This window comes from Rhododendron vialii, chromosome 9a, assembly GCF_030253575.1.
Source record: "Rhododendron vialii isolate Sample 1 chromosome 9a, ASM3025357v1".
Taxonomy (NCBI): Eukaryota; Viridiplantae; Streptophyta; class Magnoliopsida; order Ericales; family Ericaceae; genus Rhododendron; species Rhododendron vialii.
This window is the reverse complement of record NC_080565.1, coordinates 35,612,390-35,627,717: the sequence shown is the minus strand read 5'-3', so window position 1 is coordinate 35,627,717 and position 15,328 is coordinate 35,612,390. Positions and strand designations below refer to the sequence as shown.

The 15,328-nt window shown below is 38.4% G+C and overlaps 2 protein-coding genes across 4 annotated transcripts; one reads left to right on the top strand and one right to left on the bottom strand.

The window, feature by feature from the left end:
* Positions 1 to 2,088: 2,088 nt before the first annotated feature.
* LOC131301654 (ATP synthase small subunit 6, mitochondrial-like) lies at positions 2,089 to 4,339 on the bottom strand. Its single transcript, XM_058328032.1, has 3 exons — positions 4,099 to 4,339; positions 3,848 to 3,890; positions 2,089 to 2,344 (listed from the first exon to the last, which is right to left on the bottom strand). The coding sequence occupies exons 1-3, from the start codon at positions 4,280 to 4,282 to the stop codon at positions 2,305 to 2,307; spliced, it is 267 nt and encodes an 88-aa protein (XP_058184015.1). The 5' UTR covers positions 4,283 to 4,339; the 3' UTR covers positions 2,089 to 2,304.
* A 4,836-nt stretch (positions 4,340 to 9,175) lies between these two features.
* On the top strand, positions 9,176 to 14,462 carry LOC131301543 (ACT domain-containing protein ACR9-like). 3 transcript variants are annotated; one of them, XM_058327901.1, is made up of 6 exons: positions 9,176 to 9,700; positions 10,595 to 10,810; positions 11,508 to 11,613; positions 12,171 to 12,522; positions 13,334 to 13,618; positions 13,702 to 14,462. In XM_058327901.1, exons 1-6 carry the CDS (start codon positions 9,547 to 9,549, stop codon positions 13,846 to 13,848), a joined length of 1,260 nt encoding a protein of 419 aa, XP_058183884.1. In that variant the 5' UTR covers positions 9,176 to 9,546; the 3' UTR covers positions 13,849 to 14,462. The 3 variants fall into 3 exon arrangements, with proteins under 3 accessions (XP_058183884.1, XP_058183885.1, XP_058183886.1); XM_058327902.1 differs by having other exon boundaries at positions 9,228 to 9,700; positions 13,334 to 13,534; XM_058327903.1 differs by lacking the exon at positions 9,176 to 9,700 and adding an exon at positions 9,774 to 10,494.
* Positions 14,463 to 15,328: the final 866 nt, after the last annotated feature.

The following is a 15,328-nucleotide window of genomic DNA, read 5'->3' as shown; positions in this document are numbered from 1 at the left end:
GAGACTAGTGGGTTTTATTCCGAGCAAGCAGAGAATGGCAACAAGCTCCACTATGGTGAGACTTCTGTCGGCATCCATTTCGAAGCGCCGGAATATGTTTCGTAGTTAATCCAGTTTGGTGGGTTTTTGTAATGGACGTGATCTCGTTGCCATGGCTGTATTTGGTGAGATTTAGTTTTAACTATAAATTTGCTAAAAAAATTCATGATAATATATAGAAGATTTGAATATATGGTGGGCCTGATTTTTGTACCGAATTTGGATGCTCTCTTGTAAAATTGGTAGATGTTCTTGGTAATTTTGTAGAAATTATTTGTGAGAAGTATGGTCAATTTGATTTGAATGCATAGTTTGACTGATCATTTTTGTGGCGAAATGGGACGTGATAAAACATGGTGAAATTGCAGAATTTTGTCATGAAATGATTGTTGTAGTTGATGATCCTCAATTCTCACGAAAATTTATGTTTTATGGTGATTTCACAATTTTTGTCATGATTTCGGAATGTGTTTTGGTTTCTTCAAATTTTGTAATTATTTCGGTTTAGTGTAGCGTACGTCGATATAATTTTACGATACGTATTCATGACGTTTTTTTGTTTCATGGTGATTTCATAAATTTTGTCATGATTTTAGTATGTGTATTTCGATTTTTCCAAATTTTGTCATGATTTTAGCTTAATTTAGTTTTTGTAGGGACAATTTTATTATGAATATTCATTTTCAAGTTTGGTAGATGTTGGTCTTATTTTTAAATGTTTTTAGATTTTATGGATGAGAAAATTGGAGAGAAAAGATTAGGAGAGAAAAAGATAAGAGAGAGAATGAGATTAACTAGGAAAGATAAGGAGAGTAAAATATTATAAAGATTAGGAGAAAGAAATGGTAGTTTAGGATTTATTTGAATTTAAGGTTGGAAAGATGAGTTTTTAAACCCAATAGGATGAGAACTTAAGTATTTATATAGGAAATGATCCCTATTTAAGTCAAAAAAATTAAATCAGGACAAAACCCAAAAATTGGGGTGCATAAATTAATCATTAGCGTAAACGGGGGCTAATGAGTATTTTTTTATTTTGTGTTGTACCTTGTATAGTGGAGTATTTATTTTGGGAAATGATTTTGTCACTTCCTTTTTTGTTAATGTCACTTTTTTTTTTTGTTAACGTCACTTCCCTGCACCAAAATACACTTATAGAGAAGTGACGTTAACAAAAAAGTGATTGGCAAAATCATCAACCTTTATTTTTTTTTCTTGTTTCTTGCTCTGCTTCCCTATTTACTTTCAGTGGAAAGAAATGCTAGGCCATCTCAACCGGAGGCAACAAGAAAGCGAAGTCGTGTTGATCCGTTTTCAGCTTGGATGAGATTATAAACCAGCAGCGCCTAAATGATCAACGCGGGCTTTGTTTTAAAGACTACGAATTGGCATTTGTTTTAAAGACTACGAATTGGCCGTCATTTTCCTAACGAAATGGAAAATAACGGCTAAAAACGTGTTTTGATAATTAATATTACTCGTTAAAGACATTTTCAGTATTAACAAATGTTCTTAACATGTCCTTGACGGGTATTAATTATCAAAATACGTTCTTGGCCGTCATTTTCCCTAAACGAAAAGTAAGGGGGTAATTCTCCACTTAATGGGTTTGTTGGTTGGGTTGGGCTAATAATAATCGTGGACTTGTTTCCAATTTGATACCCATTCTGTAACTTGCCTTAGCCTACTGCATGTAATAAATAAATAAATTGGAATGCTGGTATTTATCTGTAAATGAAGAAACTGGGTTGCTAAAGAAGATCATCAAGTATTCATTACTGGCCTAGAACAATTCATACAATCATGAATCGTAACATTCACAGTTGCCTCAAAGCTATTTAAAAAGGATTAAGCTACAACCGCAGAGACAGTACCATTGGAATGCAAGACAAAAAAAAAAAAAAACGCACGAAAAGAAAGTCTGAAATAGTTCGCGCTTTCAAACCATTACTATCTCTAATTTCATCGGTTCATGGCCGCTGTAAAAAATAGTGTGAAGTATCATTCTGGTCACAAATTTTCACCGCGATGAAACTTCTGTCAAGGTTGCACGAAGTAAGATTATTTGTTAAGTAATCTGAAGTCCTCAAAGATACGTAAACGAGTTCGAGAGAAATGTTACATATTATTAGATGCACAACAAACTAACAAACAAAAAAACAACAGGAAGATCGAGGATGCGTCATTAACGTACAAACGTTAGTCTGCATTACTTCCAGAGGCACAAAACACAAAGGAAGAGCAGAGGAGGTAAGATTTTCCCCTTCATTCCTCACACCAGATACAAGATATTTCTCCCCTCATCCTACAAACAAAAGAAGAAGATGATAGTAACGACGGTGACTAATTATTGTCTATTGATTGCAAGTAAAATGCTCCCGGGGTAGAAATATATGTATATCGCCGAACACATCTGGCGCATACTTAAAAGACATACCTTTCATTTCCCTAAACACATCTGGCGCATACTTAAAAGACATACCTTTCATTTCCTTGCTTCATCGTACGATATCATATAACACATCAAGATACATATTGGGGCATATTGCAAGGATCATATATCATAGACAGAATATGTGACATGAGCATGTCATACACGTACTCATTTCTCCTCTTTTATGATCAGAAGTCTAATTCACAGGGCGGGTGTTTTTCGAGGTTTATGAAGTTGCATATATCGTTTGGTGGACACAAATCAAATTAGCTCGAGAAGATTAATAAAGTAGGATTAAGAGAATCTGTGTGTGTGAGTGTGATTGAAAGAGTGCCGACGAATGCTTGTTGACATGGTTGAGTGCAATTTTACCAAGACCTTCTATATTTGCACTAGTGCGGACGTCTAACCAGGATACGACAACGATAAAAGAGCGGAATATGTGTCTTAAGCCCCTACCAAGATTGGACACTGGATTTGCTAGCTTCGCACGACCATATAACGATTTGCTAGCTTCGCACAACAGTATATAGACATTCCGTTTTCCCAAATCAATTTGAACAATTGCTTATTTGGATGATTGATGATACATGGTCATTAAGGAGGCGGTATACAGAAGGATAGAGGATAGGCTATTAGGCTGGGTGTCGCGCGTTCTGATTCTCCCGGACATAAAATCCCCCGAATTATTACACCAGATACAAAATCCTCCAAATATATACCCTCTATACCTCTATATTTTGTTTTCACCAAAAAGCTCAGCCTGTTTCGAAGTTTTGCCCAGCGAATTTTTTTTTTCCCTTCAAATTCTCACATTTTTTAATCTTTCGAGAATTTGAAAAACCGAATGGGACCGAGTCTAAAGACTAAAGAGTAAAGAGAGCTCACTAAAAGTAAAACACACACACACAAATTGGAGCGAAACTTTTGGATGGATCAGAAGATTATACTTTCTTCGTCTCAATTTGTTGAGCCTATTTTGACTTTCACTTAATTTAAAGAAATACCATAATTACATTGACTTTGTGTCAATTTTACGATTTTATCCCTTTGTAACTTATGACTTTTTGTCAACTTTTTCGTTATATCATTAATTTGCTCCACTTTCTTTTCAAATCAAATTCAAAATTTGAATTTGGGAGGGAGAGATGAGGGTAATATGGTAATATAGACATCAAAAATTGGAAAATTTTGGGACATCTCAAAAAGGATTAAGGGCACAACAAAGTGGGACGGAGACGGAGGGAGTAAAATTTTGGTTAGAAACACAAAATTACTAAAAATAAACCTTTTAGGCATTTCAAATGGTGCCTCAATCAACCTAATAATTAATCAACAGTTGGTTACAGTAATAATCAAGATACTAGTTGGTACCTCTTGTGCCTCTTGACGAAATCAGACTCCTTGGCATCCTCCTCTGCGGAAAAATCAGATTAAATTACTACATGCATGCATGTCGATATACGAACAGGCAATTCTACGAACACAACTTTAAAACGATTGTAAAACTCAATCGTTGGTGTTTTAAAATTGTGTTCCTAGACTTTTTTGTATACTGAATACATAACGTATTTGTGTAATTTCTTGTGAGGAAATTAATTTTACAGATTAAGAGGGGCACGAACCGGTGAGGCTAAGAGAATACTTCGTGATGACGGCGCCGGTGACGGCGAAACCGACCAGGAATGGCCAGTTCCGACTCCACTCGCGCCTGAAGAAAACCGGCCACGGTTCGAATGTCCTCATCTCTCTCTCTCTCTCTCTCTCTCTCTCTAAAATTCGGAAGTCGAAAAGGCCAAGTATTTGCATTGCAGTTTTGGCGCTATATAAGCAAGCGTGTCATCGGTTTGGAATGTCCTCGTCATCTCCGCCGCATGCAACCTACACAGAACCAACATTTGTGAGAAATTTTTCAGTGTCAAGTGAGCACGGCCACGTGGTGTCTGTGCACATATCTTGGCCGTCGAAATGTGTTTTAGACGGCTTAAATTTGTCTGAGTTTGAACTGCCGAAATGCGTGCACGGACACCACGTGCCGTGCCCGCGAGGCGTTGAAAATTTTCTCAATGGATGTGGGATAGGAAGAAACAAACAAAATCAGGCTGTATAATTGGGCAGTTTGGCTAAGCTTATTCTCTGTTTGGATGAACATCTGTTATCTATCTGTCTACTACTCCATCTTTCACTATTAACTGTTGTTTTTTGATAAACGAAAATTTAAGTACTGATAATTAAACGTTAAACATTTTAAATTTTTTTGAAAGGAAAACTTTTTTAAGTTTAAAAGTTGTTTGAGGACCAATTAAAACAAGGGTAAATTACTATTTACTCCCTCTAACTATGGGTCGGAAACACTTTACCCCCTCTAACTACTTTTTTTTAACACTTAACTCCTTTTAAGTAATGGAACCCTTATTCCGTCTAACTTCTGTTAGAAATTGGATGGAAAGTGTCATGTGCAAGTCACATGCACTCATTATAGACATTGTTACCCTTCACTTTCCCAGATCTATCTCTATTATAAAACAGAAGGGTGTGGGGACAAATATGTTGGAACGGCTTAGATTCTTTTGATCCAAAAACTGTAGTGCATCCTCCCATTTTTCGATTAAGTACCCATGGTTTTCAACTAAATCACACAACTGTCATCCCATTTCAACTAGGATGCGTAGTGCCGTAGGCACGGGCTAACACTAGTACATATACATAGCACATCTGTCTCTCTCATCTCCTTCTCCTACCAGACCACTCCCACGACTCTCTCTCTAGGTTTCAATGGAGCAACTCAGCCCATATTCAACATCTTACTTCCCAACCCGCAGCACTTGATTTCTTCCAACAGCACAGAACATACGGCGGCACCACCGTTTCAACTTCAGGGCCTTCAGTAATTACCAGCGGCGAGGGTGGAGAGAGCTGGTCGCCGTCGTCGTTAACGGGGTAATCGAGGATGTTCTTGACTCGCCGCCATCGTAAATAAAGTAATCGAGGGAAGCGTTGGGGGATGATGTGGTAAAGGATGATGAAAGGGTTGAAGGAGATAAGGAGAAAGGTGGGAAAGTGGGAGAAGGCTTCGTCGGAGGGAACGAAGATGGTCGATTTCCTACCCTAGCTATTGCTACTGAAGTGGATTCAAGTTAGGGTTTTGATTTTGCTGAATAGAATTAGGGTTAGGGTTAAGATTGGGGGTTTGTAGTTTGTTGATGTGGTGGTTGTTGGGGGTTGAGGGAGCGGTGCGGAAGGCCGAGAGGCCTGAGGTGGGCGTCGATGTTGAATGGAAACGAGATTTGGCTTATGATGATGTTGTTTCTGCTGTTGTTGTTGGAATTTTTGAAAGAGGAGTTGTTGTTGTTGCTGCTGCTGCTATTGTTGTTTTTGTTGTTCATACTGCTGCTATTGTTTATTGTAGCATTAGCTGCAGTTGTGCCAGGGACAAATCAAGTTTTAGGGTTAGGGAAAGAATGGCTTGTTGACTTTGCAAATTTGTGTTTTTGTGAAGAGAAATGCTAAGTGCAAAGAAAATTTATCCGAAAATGACCCCGAAAGAGCAAATCAATGGTATCTGTACCGTTGATTTGCCCATTCGGGGTAATTTTCGGGTAGATTTTCTTTGTACCTAACACTCCTCTTTTGTGAAGGGTAAATTCGTGACTTTATGCATCTCCGTCACGGAAGACAGACAGATAATGGTTTTCATTACTTAAAGGGGTTTAAGTGCTGAAAAAAATAGTTCAAAGTTGTGTTTGTAGACTTTTTGTTACGAGAAAGGGTGGATGAGAGCCAAGTCAAGTAGTTTTTTTTCTTCTAGGTGAAAGTCAATAGATCTCCTGGCACTTAAAGTGCACTTCTAACATTGTTAGGCCAAAAGCCTCTTGACGTGTGAAGAAGCTTTAGTTGATGAGTGAAGAAGCTTTAGGATTCGAGAGCTATATGAAGATCTAAGCAAGCTAAGTTGGGTACATACATACCGTCGAACTTAGAGCATTCGCATCAGTATCTCTAAAATTTGAACCAAATTACATGTTAAAAATTCATTTTATTACTTTAGCTACTCACTTTTTAAATCTTTACTGCAACAAACTCTCTATATTAAAATTAGGGAACTGATTTTCGCGCTCCAAGATTTACTGCAGGCGCTTCACCTTTTTGTTTTTATACTGTGATGTTGCTGGCAACATCAGTGTATATTTTGTTTTTATATTGTGATGTTGCTGGCAATATCACAGTGTAAAAATAAAAAGAAAAGGTAGAGCGCCTGCAGTAAATCTTGGAGCGCGAAAATCAATTCCTTAAAATTATCTCAATAAAAAATAGTTCTTAATTCTAAAAAAAAAAAGAAAACAATGACAAAACCAGAATGTTTTTGAAATTGGTGAAACCAAAACTTTACTCTCTTTCTTCTCAACCCAAAAAACCAGCAAACAAAACCCCCAAACCACCTCTCTCTCTCTCTCTCTCTCTTTCTCTCTCTCTCTCTAATTTTACTCTCTTTCTTCCCAACCCAAAAAAACAGCTGCAAACAAATCAAAGATGTTACTCACACAACAATTCAAACACAATAACTTACACAACCTCTCACATATATGTGGGGCCCACACATAGTAGTGTGTGTGGAGCCCACATACATGTGAAAGGTTGTGTAAGTTGTTGTGTTTGAATTGTTGTGTGAGTATCATTTTTGCAAACCAAAACCCGAACCACCGAACCCTCTCTCTCTCTGACAAAATCACCGCTCCGATCAACCCCCAAAAAAACCCCAAACCACCGACCTCACTCTCTCTCTCTCACACCGGCAAAATCATCTCCTCCGATCAACCCCAAAAAACCAACAAACAAACCCCAAACCACTTTACCAGAGATGGATTCATTGTGAGAGCTGATGAGGGAGAGAGAATGACTCTCACTGGTGGCTATATGTTCTAATTTGGCGCTAGATGAAAGTGCAGATTGGCGGGAGGAAGGAAATGAGTGAACAGTTCTTCATGTGTTTCAACGAGGAACTGTAGCTCGGGTTACTTCTCAGGTTATTCCCACCTCCCACGAGACTGATAATGCTGAGTTTTTGGGGGGTTTTGGGGTCCGGCTCTTTAGGCTTTGTTTGGAACTTAGAAAAAGTGACAGAAAAAAAAGGAAAGTTAAAAATTTTCCCACCAATTATTTGGATTGGAGAGAAAAATGAGAGAGTAAAAGAATTCAAGTGTTGTGAATAGTAAAACTTCTCTTCCATTTTTCCTTAATTTCCCTCTCATTTTCTTTCCTTCACTTTTCACCACTTCCCCTAAAAACCAAACAAAGAGAGAGGAAGTAAAGAGAGATATGGATGCTCTAATGCTATTTGCACGAACGGAGCTATCGAGCTATGTTTGAGTTTAGACAAACCTTTTCTAATCTTTTTGACACAGTTTTTTTTTTTTTAAGTTTTGCTAGATTTGTGTGAAATTTTTATACCTTATTTTGATGAGAAAAATAAAAAAATATGAAATGTAGATCAAAAGTATATACTGTAAAAAAAATCATATAAAGACGATAAGAAAGAAGAAAAAAGAGAAAATGCCATTTCAGGAAAGAGGTAGACTTATTTACAGAGCCGTTATAAACAGGTTGTTCACCGAACCGTGCGATTTCGGCTGTCCATTTTGGCATTGGACTGTTTGAATTTAAAGAAAACTTTTCCAGAGAAGAAATCTTCTACAAAAAGTCTCATTAACATTTAGACCATCAAAAATACTCTTGAATGGTCGCAATTCAGCTCCGTAAACGACTTCATAGAACCCTCTAAAAAAATTGAGAATAAATTTTACACGGACCTTCCGTGTATACGGGAGGATCCGCCAAACCAATTACATGAAGACAGCTCAGCTTTTGCAGCTTTGAGTAAAGACAAACGGCAATTTTTTTTTCATTTAGGATCCTATAGAACTGAAACTTGATTATAAGAGTCATAAAGACAAAATTTAACTATGACACTTTAGAACTTTAGAATAATATGATCAGAATAACAAGATCTTTGCACCGGTTCAAACAAATTGAAAATTGGAACACTTAACTTTTTAACCATATTTTTAAATAAATAAATAATCTAAAAAATTATGCACTCTAATTTTTAATCCGTTTGAATTGGTACGAAGATCTTATTATGAGAGCCGTAAAGATAAAATTAATTATGTTTCTTTAGAATAATATGATCAAATTTTCGCACCGATTCAAACGGATTAAAAATTAGAGTAATTAATTTATGCTACACCCCATTTTGGGGCCCACCCCGGTCTTGCTCCAATGATCTGAATCGTTCATTTTGTAGAGCTCGCTGAGTAGAACAACTATACAAAAAATCAGCTTAATTGGATATCATTAAATACTTGATAGGAACCTTTTTATCTTAAAAAGAATGGATCCAAAACACTGGATCAAATCCACTGTAACCCATGGACTGAGAGTTATATGGGCTCCGATCAGGTACTTAATGATATCCAATTAAGCTCATTTTTTGCATAGTTGTTCTACTCGACGAGCTCTACAAAGTGAACGATTCAGATCATCAAAGCGAAATCGGAGTAGACCCCAAAATTGGGACAGCAGTCCCCCGCGCCCTATACACCGAGGGTCCGTGTAAAATTTATTCTCAAAAAAATTTGGCAGTAATTAGTTGGAAGTGAATGGACACCTAAACATATCCGGGGAACCGAATACAGTGTCGTCATTGCAGGTGTACTATTTCTATCAAGTTTCACATCACATTAGGCCAATTCGGCTGTTGCCGGTTCAGATTCATACTATCATTCACCACCAAAATCCTGATTCACATTCAATCTCCTAACCCATTCGGATTTATTGCCGAAAAGGGTGTCCAATTAGCTGAACCTAGCTTTTTTGTCTCAACTCTTGCTTTGTTTCCCAGCCTCCAATGGAGATTTCCTGGACTACACAGATCAATGGGGCCCTCCCAATCCACTGGGAGTGCTATATAATGGGGCTGTGTGTGGGAGTACGAGGTAATTCTCACCGGGGAACCAGTCGGAGAATTGAGCCGTCCGACACCGGAGAGATTCTCACTCTCTCTGTGGATTGGGGAAATGGCCAGTGCTTGGGAAGATCTCGTGCTTATCAAGCAAGGGAAGGAACCCGGGGATCCGTGGGTCATCACCGTCAATTGCCCGGATAAGGTCGGACTCGGGTGCGACGTCTGCCGAATCGTATTGGATTTCGGACTCTGCATTACCATAGGAGGTCGGTTACCATCTCTCAAAGACTCTCAATCTAAACAATTGCTATACTCCCAACTATGGGTACACCCTTTGGGGTCTACACCAAATTGGGTGTGACACATTTCTCATACTAATAATTCGAGCCGTAAAATACTTCTAAAATATTATTTTAAGGGTCACTGTAAGATCAGTTTATACTGATATCGGTAGGGACTTGATCGATTCATTCAGTTTTTGTCCCGGCAAATTCAGGGACGAAAATCGATCAAACTCTTGTCGATATCTGGATGAGCTGAATTTGTTTGTATTTTTGCAGGAAGTCTTTAAAACATAATTTACCCATTTTGAGTGGCTCCAATCATTAGTATAGAACCCCGAACTGAGTCCCTCACAATGTGGTGATGTACACCAAATGGTGCACCCATAGTTCAATTGGTTAAGAGTTTAACAGAATGTGAATCAGGATTGTGGTGGTGAATGATATGAATCTGGACCGGCAACAGCCGAATTGGCCTAATGTGATGTGAAACTTAATAGAAATAGTACACCTGCAGAGACTACACTGTATTCAGTTCACCGGATGTTTTAGTTGTTTCTCACTTCCAACTTTACTTTTCCCGCACTGGCTTTTCGTCAATGGGGTCTTTTTCGTCGTGTCATACAAAAAATTATGTAAAAATTTGACATTTGTGTCAGTCGAAGTTGAAGAATATTTTAATTCGGTAATGATATCAAGATACAAAGTTTTTTCTTATAGAAGTCAATGGAGAAGAAGAATTTATCCAGAGGTGGAATAGGAATTGAAATCTTTTAGAGGTTAACTGCAAATTGTTCATTGATGCTGGTTTTGGACTCTCTTTGTTTCGAATTTTCATTGGAAACAGTTTTTTGTAGAAAAAATAAATTTTGAATGCAGATTTTTGTACCGATGGTTACTGGTGTTATATGGTACTGTGGACCGTTCCACAAACAAGCTCAATGACAGTTGATTGGGAGAGCTTGAAAAAACGCCTGCTGTCTGCTTGCCCTTCATTTTTGATGTCATCTTACTTCAACCAGAAGTCCAGTGGTTCCCCTCCTTTGTTGTACATGTTGAAGGTTTTTTGCCTCGACCGGAAAGGGTTGTTACATGGTAAGAAGAAGTTATTTCTAAGATTATTTGGTTGTATATTAACGAAAAGCAAGAAGATTCAATGAGATTCGATACACGCCTCAAGAGGCGAACAAGATGATGGTAAAGCAAACCAATACAAGCGAACACCTTACTAGCCTAGCATTAAAAAAGAGCAAGTTCTCCCACAATCTGAGAGGTTAGGTGAGTAAGGCAAGGAAAACCAACCCGAGAAGATGGAATTCTACTTCTTTCTGCCGGACTTCTTATGCTTAGTAGATATGTTAGCTTTCTCTCTAGCAGGCTTAAGATATTTGATTTCCTATACGAGCTTCTTGAGGTTCTTACCCCTTACAGCTGGGGTCTTCCATGGCCCAATAAGATCACCATTTCAAAGGGTCTTTGGAGGCCTTCAGAGATGAGTGGATCAACGCGGAGCTAGCTCAGGATCATCATCTTCAGATGATGTAGAGTGACTCCTCCTACCGTTTGCCACCTTCTCCCCCCACCTTTGTTGGAGGGGCCTCGGCCTCCCTTTTCTTGGAGGATGGATCTTTCACAAGTACCTCTTTCACACCATTACCCGAACTTGAGAGAGAAACCACGTCTCCCACTATGGGAGCCACACTTGAGGGGCAAGTATAAGTTGTTGGTAGTTCTTGTTCATCTGCCTTATGAAGTCCTCCATAGTACCTGATATGCACATGATTCTCTGCAGATGTTACTAAAGCCCTCTGTCAGCTTGAGCTTTCTATTGAAAGAGTGAAAGTGATGACAACGCCAGATGGCAAGCTCTTGAATCTCTTCTTCATCACAGATAACACGTGAGTTTTCCTGTATGCAATCATTTACGCTTATTTTCTTTTCTTGAGTATGAAACCCATTTTTCTTCATCAAAACTAAATCACTTTGCGTTGGCGTAGTTGTGACATAATTCTTAGAGTTAGTTCTGTTTTGATTGGGTTGGTATGGTTTAGTATCCATTTAGTTGTCTGAAATTCTTTTGAATTAGGCGTGTGTTCAGACTATTGCCCATGTACGAAGTATATAGAACGTTCATCTGGTTGTAAAAATGAATACCTCAAAAATCTACATATCATGTGTAGTGTGAAAAAATAATTTGTTCATTTTGATCATAAAGTGACGTACTTTACGTAAAATTAAATGTCTCAAGTTTTTTTCGTTATTGGTTTTCAAACACCTTAGTAATGGACAACTTTACTTCGTGAATCATGTACTCTATTTTTCTGAATACGTTTTTTGCCTGATTGAGAACTGAACATGTTCCCAAGAATACACACTACATGTTGCAGTATTTCTCGAATTGTTGGTTATGTAGAAGTGATTTGTTCGTTTTTAATGTGATAATATTTAATTTCAGGGACCTATTACATACCACAAAGAGACGAGAGGAAGCATGTAAACATCTTGGCGTTGTCTTGGGGGAGTATTGCATCAGCTGTGAACTTCAGCTTGCAGGGCCTGAATCTGTAAGTCAGCTAGATTTTTCGCCTCTTTCAGAAGCAGTTGCTGAAGAATTATTCAGTCATAACCTGTCGAGGAAGGAAGCAAGTTTGCAAACACTAAGCCCTGACATGGAAAAAGTAAATCTGGGGGCTATTACATTCGATGATTTTCTGAGCCCAGCTCATACGTTGCTTCAAATACAATGTGTTGATCAAAAGAGTGTTGTGTATGACATTTTGAGGACTTCGAAGGACTTCAATATTCAGGTATGTGATCATGAATTTTTTTCGTAAACAGCTGAATCCTGTCAGCCATACCAAAGTACAATTAACTGTGCAAAGTGCTCTTTTTTCGCTCTTAGTCAAGTTTTTGTGAGAGGAACATTTTTATTCAGATCCCTTGTACTCCCCTTTCCAGTGTACTTTGTTGAAGGCTGCGTGACCAGAAAATGCTATTAGCAGACAATTTATGTTTTGGAAATGCACCTTCCAAGACATTATAAACCTCCATCCCTATACTCCCAAAAATTTAGCAATCCAAATCAACTCCCAGAAGTTTTCTTATATAGTTCCCACGTATTTTTTTGCTCGGCTCCTATTTATTCCCTTACCGTGATCTTAGATGAAAATCAAATTTAATGAGCTACAACAAAGTTCGGAGTTTTGCCTAGCCAATAGGTTAAATGTACACCCAAAAGATGATGACAATGCTCCTAGGATATGTTTGAAAGAGGCAAATTCTATTAGTGTAATCTTAAGAGCTTTCCCCTACATACTGTAGTGGTTTAGGGCATGTGGCCTACCACATTCATCTAAGGTAACGTAGGATAAACTATTTCAATAGTTGTTGAACTATGTACTTATCAAAAAAAATTAGTTGTTGAACTATGTGGATAATTTGGTTAATGAGGTTACTATTTCAGTAAGATTGTATCACTTCTCCAACTTGCTTGAATTTCCCTTGTAATTCTTGCTGCACATCTTCTTTTGTTTTACTAACGTGATAAACCGTGCATATAACAATGTGCTTGCAAATGTTAGGATACGTATTCATAGTGTGCGGTTGTTCTTCATTTAGATTGCATACGGAAGAATATCACCCAGTGTGGAAGGCAGCAGGAATGTGGATCTATTAATCCAGAAAGCAGATGGGAAAAAGATCGTAGAGCCGGACAGTCAGATTGCTCTGTGTTCTCGTTTGAAGGAGGCGATGCTTCGTCCGATGCGAGTTACCATTGCCAACCGCGGCCCAGATGCTGAACTCTTCGTTGCTAATCAGGTTGAGTTATCTGGAAAAGGAAGGCCACGTGTTTTCTATGATGTTACTTTCACTCTAAAGATGCTTGGGATATGTGTCTTTTCGGTACGTTCGCAAAAAAATGTCTTCCTATCTCTTTCTGTGATGATTCTTGTGTGAATAAAATCTCTTTTTCTGTTGGTCTGAAGGCTGAAATCAGAAGGCATTTAACCTCAGATCGTGAGTGGGAAGTGTACAGATTCCTTTTGGGTGAAAGCCGCGAATTTCCTTTAGCAAGTAGTCAAGCTAGAACAGAGATTGTGGACAGAGTGAGAAGAACACTTATGGGCTGGTGATCCAATTCATGTCTTCATTGGTCATCAAGAGGAACTTCTCTCTCTCTCAAGACTTTTAGTCAGCCTCATTTCTGCTTAGCTGAAGGCGCCCTCTGCTGAGAATCATGTCCAGCTAGATATGGAGAAGAACCAGAGTCCCTGCAACTCTGTGGCCAACTGTGGGGGATTATCAAGGTGAAACTCGTCGCCTCCCCAAAGTTCTATAGGCTAGAAAACCATATCCCGGTCTAATACTTGCCTGTTTACATTTGGTCATCCGAGTACGTGGGGGAAGATTGTCTAGGATGACTTGTAAGGCTTTTGCAAAGTGTTGGATTCATCATTTCTTATGGATAGGACATGACGAAGCAGCAAATTATCCATGTTTCTTACTATACTCATTCTAGATACGTATCATGTATTGCAAGTGAATGTTCAATTGAGAATGCCGATGACATCTCTTACTTTTATCCAATTGTTTTGAGCGTCTCGCATGGGTGCTTCGTCCATTGCAAAGAGTTCATGTAAAAGAGTTGATGAGCATTACATACTCTTTGCAGTCTTTGTTATGTACCGTTTGAACTCAAATGTAGCGAATCGGATGTGTAGTAGCCGATAAAATCACTACTTGGTTATATTGCTTGTGTCTGCTGGTTCCACCCTCATGGTGAAGGAGAAAAATAAATTAAGTTCTGGTTGTAGAATTGACACGTCAATCTGATCAGTCTTGGGGGTTTAAGGCTTGGCCTGTTGTGAACTGAACAAGTTGATTTTTGACAACATGGATAGTGAATGCATGTAGATTAGGGGTGCTTGAGATTTACAAGCTCCTAAGCGAGATTTGAAAATGGGACCTCTCATTGTTTCATACATAGGAGTTTCTGAATTGAGTAGCGCAATGGCAATCCACTTATCACACCTCATTACAACTTTGGTTGCAAGTTCGAACCTTAGCGACATCAGTTCTAAACTATTTTTTGTACACGTTCAAAAGGTGTTCGTGTTAAAAAGTTGAAGCACCTGGGATTCGAACCCGCGTTGTCGCGTAAAACGAGTACATCTTACTGCCGCACTACATCAACCTATTTGAAAAATGATTGACATACCTAGGGCCAGGCCTAACTATATAGGTGTAGTGCGCTAGCCGAGCCATCCATCTCGACAAACAATATCTAAATTTGATCTCGGGTTCTTGCAGATTTGAGTCGTCCCCCGAAAAAATGAAATCTAATCCATTAATAACCAAGATGGACAGCTCAGATTGTGCACTACAGTTACACGCAGTTCCTTGGCTTGCACTAATCTACGTCAATGACCTACCAGGACCATCTCTCTTTAACTTATACTTACATATTTTTTGCTCCTCTTTTTGTAGCACAACAAGAACACAGAAAATTTTAATTCTTTCACTTCATTCTATCTTCCCTACATACCATGTGATTGTGAAGTTCACAAAAATGGAAAAAAGAAAAGAAAAAATCCGATTGTGAAGTTCACAAAA

Excerpts from the sequence above, each read along its gene's own strand:
- LOC131301654 (XM_058328032.1), bottom strand. The coding sequence starts at position 4,282 with ATGCAAATACTTGGCCTTTTCGACTTCCGAATTTTAGAGAGAGAGAGA. Across the intron at positions 3,891-4,098 it reads GTATTCTCTTAGCCTCACCG|AGGAGGATGCCAAGGAGTCT; the intron begins GTTCGTGCCCCT and ends ATTTTTCCGCAG. Across the intron at positions 2,345-3,847 it reads TTCGTCAAGAGGCACAAGAG|GATGAGGGGAGAAATATCTT; the intron begins GTACCAACTAGT and ends TTTTGTTTGTAG.
- LOC131301543 (XM_058327901.1), top strand. The coding sequence starts at position 9,547 with ATGGCCAGTGCTTGGGAAGATCTCGTGCTTATCAAGCAAGGGAAGGAA. Across the intron at positions 11,614-12,170 it reads TTCTTCATCACAGATAACAC|GGACCTATTACATACCACAA; the intron begins GTGAGTTTTCCT and ends ATTTAATTTCAG. Across the intron at positions 12,523-13,333 it reads CGAAGGACTTCAATATTCAG|ATTGCATACGGAAGAATATC; the intron begins GTATGTGATCAT and ends TTCTTCATTTAG.